At 55.2% G+C, this 5,413-nt stretch overlaps 1 protein-coding gene across 1 annotated transcript; it reads left to right on the forward strand.

Moving 5' to 3' along the window:
* The first annotated feature begins 1,705 nt into the window (after positions 1-1,705).
* KCNA5 (potassium voltage-gated channel subfamily A member 5) lies at positions 1,706-4,392 on the forward strand. The gene has a single exon (XM_081061294.1). The coding sequence runs from the start codon at positions 1,818-1,820 to the stop codon at positions 3,582-3,584; it is 1,767 nt and encodes a 588-aa protein (XP_080917420.1). The 5' UTR covers positions 1,706-1,817; the 3' UTR covers positions 3,585-4,392.
* The last annotated feature ends 1,021 nt before the right edge of the window (positions 4,393-5,413 follow it).

Below are 5,413 nucleotides of genomic sequence, written 5' to 3' on the forward strand. Positions count from 1 at the left end.
AAACAACATACAGGAACAAAAGTAATCAGACATTCAAAAATTCAGTGACTTTATGGTCACTTAAAACCAGCAAAGATCTGGAGGCTGTGTCTGGACCTGTCAGACCTGCCTTGAAAGATATTTCCCTTGGCTATAGACGCCCACTCAAACCCTGCAGGGGCAAGGCAGGGCCGACAGCCTGGTGTGCTAACCCAGGACTTAGCCATCCTGCCTCCTGCAGGAGGGAACTAAAGCTCTATGTTGAGGGGAGAGAGTGCTGGTATCTGGAAAGGAGGTTCCACATTTGTGCAGAGGAGTAGAGGGGAGCAAGAGCCCAAGCTCTGCTTGCTTGGGTTTGAATTCCAGCTTCACTACTTTCTACCTGGATGGCGTACGGCAAGTGGTCAGTCTTTCTGTCTCATTTTCCTCATGTATAAAGTGAGAATAATAGTACTTACAAAATAGGTTGCTGTTGGAATATTTGTACGGTGCTGAGAATGGGCCTGGTGCATCATAAAAGCAAAGTTAAGTATTGGTTATTATTGTAATCCTGAGAGATCTCCAGCTCTGGAGATTCCACAACCTTCCTGGCTCCCTCTCATAAGACCCCTACCCCCACCCGCTACACAGATCTCCAGGCAGTTGCTAGCTCCCTTCACCAGGCTGAAACAGCTCTCATCACGATCTCTTTATCCCTCCTCCCCTTGCCTGGTAAGGTTTTTGCAAATGGATTTGTGGAGAGGGCAGAGGGATTATGTGGCTGCGCGTTTGCAAGGATATGAAACCAGGCAGCGAATGTCCAGACTCCTGCAGCGCTGGGTCTGTCTTGCTGACCTCGGCTGTCTGGACTGGGAATGAGGGCTTTTCTCAGGGTAAGGGCAGGGGCCCTGCAAGGTTTCAGCCGGTTCCCTTTCAGTTGGTTTGTAGGAAGGTGAGAAGAGAGATGCTTCTCCATTGGTCTGGAGATCTATCTATATCTATATCTATATCTGTCTGTCTGTCTGTCTGTCTGTCTGTCTATCTATCTATCTATCTATCTATCTATCTATCTATCTATCTATCTATCTATCTATCTATGTTTCACAGCCCATAGCTCCGCCACTCCCCTTCCCGTGTGTAATTCTTCCCAAAGAATTGCGAAGCATTATTCCTCCGCGGGAGAAATATAAAAAGGACTGTCGTCTCTTCTCTCTTTGACTCAGCTCAAAGCCTCATCCGTTCAAACCAAGACAATTCATTTCCCCTTGAGTCCACTCTGCGTTCAGCGGGTTCCCAGGTGAACCGAAATCCAGAACTATTCTCCTCTGGTTGCCCTAGGAGTTTCAGCGCTGGGTACAACCTGTTCCTCCTTCCTCCCCGCTCCCTCCCACCCGTGCCGGGCTGCGTCCTTCTCAGCCCCTCTCCCTCCCCGCCTGGGGCCCCAGCCGTGCCCTCCAGAGAGGCACCCGCTGCCTCGGACACCCGGGAGGGGAGGCGAGAGGGGACGCGGGAGGAGGAAGAGGGGAGGGGGGAGGCGGGAAGCGCGCAGGGGGGAGGCCACGCGCCGCGGCGCTGCCTGAGAGGGGCAGCTGAAGGTTGCAACTGCTGGAAGGAGGCTTCTGGCTGCTTGGTAACGGGCTGCCAGAACAGAGAGGAAGGCAGAGAGCAGAGCAGCGGTTTCTTGACGTCAGGACCCAGTGAGGCCATTGCCCCAGCAACCCCAGCCTGCTCCGCTGTGCGCCCCGCCGACGGCGGGAGAGGAGAGGAGCCCCGCGCCGGGCGCCCTCCGGGTGTGAGCAGGGTGGGGGTGGGGGTGGGAGCGTGCGGGCCGAGGCACAGCATGCTCCCAGCCCCCGGCCATGGAGATCGGCCTGGCGCCCCTGGAGAACGGCGGGGCCATGACGGTCAGGGGAGGAGGTGAGGCCCGGGCAGGCCCCCAGCGCCCGCCGACGGCCGGGCTCAGCGAGGGACCCGAAGGGCCGGAGCCGAGGGGCCGCGGCGCACGGAGGGGCGCAGACCCGGCAGGGCGGCCCCAGGAGCCTGCTAGGCCGCCGCCTGCGGGAGACCAGGAGGGCGAGGGCGACCCCGCCCCGGGCGCGGCGGGGGACCAGGCGCTGAGCGCGGCGGCCCCGCAGCACCAGCGCGTCCTCATCAACATTTCCGGGCTGCGCTTCGAGACGCAGCTGGGCACCCTGGCGCAGTTCCCCCACACCCTCCTCGGGGACCCGGCCAAGCGCCTGCGCTACTTTGACCCCCTGAGGAACGAGTACTTCTTCGACCGCAACCGGCCCAGCTTCGACGGCATCCTCTACTACTACCAGTCGGGGGGCCGGCTGCGGAGGCCCGTCAACGTCTCCCTGGACGTGTTCGCGGATGAGATCCGTTTCTACCAGCTGGGGGACGAGGCCATGGAGCGCTTCCGGGAGGATGAGGGTTTCATCAAAGAAGACGAGAAGCCACTGCCCCGCAATGAGTTCCAGCGCCAGATGTGGCTCATCTTTGAATACCCGGAGAGCTCGGGGTCCGCACGCGCCATCGCCATCGTTTCGGTCTTGGTCATTCTCATTTCTATCATCACCTTCTGTCTGGAGACCTTGCCGGAGTTCAGGGATGAGCGCGAGCTGCTCCGCCATCCCCCCGCGCCCCACCGGCCTGCCTGGCCCGCCCCGGGGGCCAACGGCAGCGGGGCTGCGGCGCCTCCCTCTGGCCCAACGGTGGCCCCTCTGCTGCCCAGGACCCTGTTTGACCCCTTCTTCATTGTGGAGACCACGTGCGTCATCTGGTTCACCTTCGAGCTGCTGGTGCGCTTCTTTGCCTGCCCCAGCAAGGCAGAGTTCTCTCGGAACATTATGAATATCATCGATGTGGTGGCCATCTTCCCCTACTTCATCACCCTGGGCACTGAGCTGGCAGAGCAGCAGCCGGGGGGCGGAGGAGGGGGCGGCCAGAATGGGCAGCAGGCCATGTCCCTGGCCATCCTCCGCGTGATCCGCCTGGTCCGGGTGTTCCGCATCTTCAAGCTCTCCCGCCACTCGAAGGGGCTGCAGATCCTGGGCAAGACCCTGCAGGCCTCCATGCGGGAGCTGGGCCTGCTTATCTTCTTCCTCTTCATCGGAGTCATCCTCTTCTCCAGCGCTGTCTACTTCGCAGAGGCCGACAACCAGGAGACCCACTTCTCCAGCATCCCGGATGCCTTCTGGTGGGCAGTGGTCACCATGACCACGGTGGGCTATGGGGACATGAGGCCGGTCACTGTAGGGGGCAAGATCGTGGGCTCACTGTGTGCCATCGCTGGGGTCCTCACCATCGCCCTGCCGGTGCCCGTCATTGTCTCCAACTTCAACTACTTCTACCACCGGGAGACGGACCACGAGGAGCCGGCAACCCTTAAGGAGGAGCAGGGCAGCCAGAGCCAGGGGCCAGGGCTGGACAGCAGAGGCCAGCGGAAGGCCAGCTGGAGCAAGGGCTCCTTCTGCAAGGCTGGGGGTGCCCTGGAGAATGCAGAGGGAGCCGGAAGGGGCAGCTGCCCCCTAGAGAAGTGTAACCTCAAGGCCAAGAGCAATGTGGACTTGCGCAGGTCCTTGTATGCCCTCTGCCTGGACACCAGCCGGGAAACGGATTTGTGAGGGGGGGTCCACGCAGACTGGTGGCAGTGGGGTGGGGACAGCAGAAGTCTCCTGAACCTGGGTGTATACTTCATACCACAGAGTATTTCAAACCTACCCTATAACCTAAGCCTGTCCCTCTTCCTTTCACTCTTTCCCTCCCTCCCGCTCTCCCTGGATCCCCCCAGTTTTCCTCTTCTTTCCATGACACCAAGAGTTGCCTATTTTTAAAAAAATACCACATTCCATGACGCAGGAGCTGTTGAAATGGTGAGCGCTATGAGAGGGATGTATTTGTAGCCAGTTTCCTATACCCAGCAAAGGAATAACCCAAACAAAAATGACTTTAAATAGCCTAGATCCCAAGAGATTTTTGTAACCACCCCCATCCATGTGTTCCAAATTTGCTTTACGTACGATTATATTCTGTGTATAGGGGGAAATATTTTTATGGCTGGTGAGTGGATTTTTGTACTGTACATCAGATGGAGATATTTTGGATATATTTTGAAGACTTGTGTGGTATTTATGGAAGAGAAAGTTACTGTGATGTTTTTCTGTGATACTTAATATTATAGCCAGAGACCCAGCTGTTCTGGTTCCTGTGTCTGCAAGACTCTCTCTTTTCTGGGATGTGGTGTAGGTAGGTGCTTTGCATTTAGGGCAGGGAGTGTTCTGGAAGAAAGGCAAGTCTGAGTTTTTTCTGTGCGCCTTAAATAATTTTTGTAACTTTCTTTGAAAACCATTTTAATGATGTTGGAGGAAGACTTCTGATAATTCATTCCTTTATTTTTATTCCCAAGAAATAAAATGTTACTCGGTTGAGGCAAGTGTTAGTTTTTCTACAGCTGTTGTATTTTTTGAAATTGAAAAAGAAAATAGTCTGTCACTTGCTGTTTCTGGTTTTGGAGTCAGAGCAAATGCCACCTTGACTGGGGTAGAAAACTTGGAACACTAACGATTTGATCATCAGCATCTTTTTCTTGGGCCCTCCCTGTGCCTCATAGATGGAGCGGTGAATTGTTTGTCTCGGGCTGTTGATGGCTTGGACACTCCTGCAACATGTTGTCTGATGATATTAGACTCAGCATGGAGTGCGGATGGAGCTGAAAGGCAGAGGGGGTTCAGCCCCCAAAACCTCCCCGCACCCCCTCACCCCAGACCCCTGCTGTGGTCTCCTGGGGCTGGATTTCTGAACCCTCCTTTGTCTGCAGCTTTTCAGCCTTACTTACTATGGCTCTCAACAACTCTGAGAAACAAGCCGGATTCTCATAAACATGCAAGCTGTTCACAAAACACAGCCCTGGTGTGAAAGTCATGGAGGGAGGGAGGGAACAGCACCTTATCATAGTCTCTCTCTGCCAAGCGTGGTGTGCAGAGGAAAAGGCACTGCCTTACTGCGGACACAGGCACTGAGAGGCCAGATGGAAGGATTTACTTGTCCACATGAAGGGCCGGTTTCTACAGATCGCAGCCTTGTCCTGAGTAATCTATGAATTCAGAACAAATCCCTTTGTTTCCTTTTCACTGGATGGTTGTGGAAAAACATCACCCTAGGTACAACACTAGCTGCAATTTCTCTCTGGGATTAGCTGTTCCTATAAGGCTCTGAATTTCTGGTGTTGCTTTTTCTGCTGAGTAATCCAAAGAATGGTGGTTTTTCACCTCCTCACCAGGGTGGGCTGGTGGCCCCCATCACACCTCCCCAGCAACAGTGAGCTTAGAGGCTGGTTCTGAGGCTGTATCCAGGTCTCCATGGGGCCAAGGCAGGATCTACTAAATTGATGTCTGGGAATTGTGGATTTAAATAAGACACTGACACAATAATAAACTCCAGGGTTTGTGACTGC

Source organism: Rhinolophus hipposideros (assembly GCF_964194185.1).
Source record: "Rhinolophus hipposideros genome assembly, chromosome: 9".
Classification (NCBI taxonomy): Eukaryota; Metazoa; Chordata; class Mammalia; order Chiroptera; family Rhinolophidae; genus Rhinolophus; species Rhinolophus hipposideros.

Bases quoted from the DNA above. Each gene is read 5' to 3' on its own strand.
- KCNA5 (XM_081061294.1), top strand. From the start codon at position 1,818: ATGGAGATCGGCCTGGCGCCCCTGGAGAACGGCGGGGCCATGACGGTC.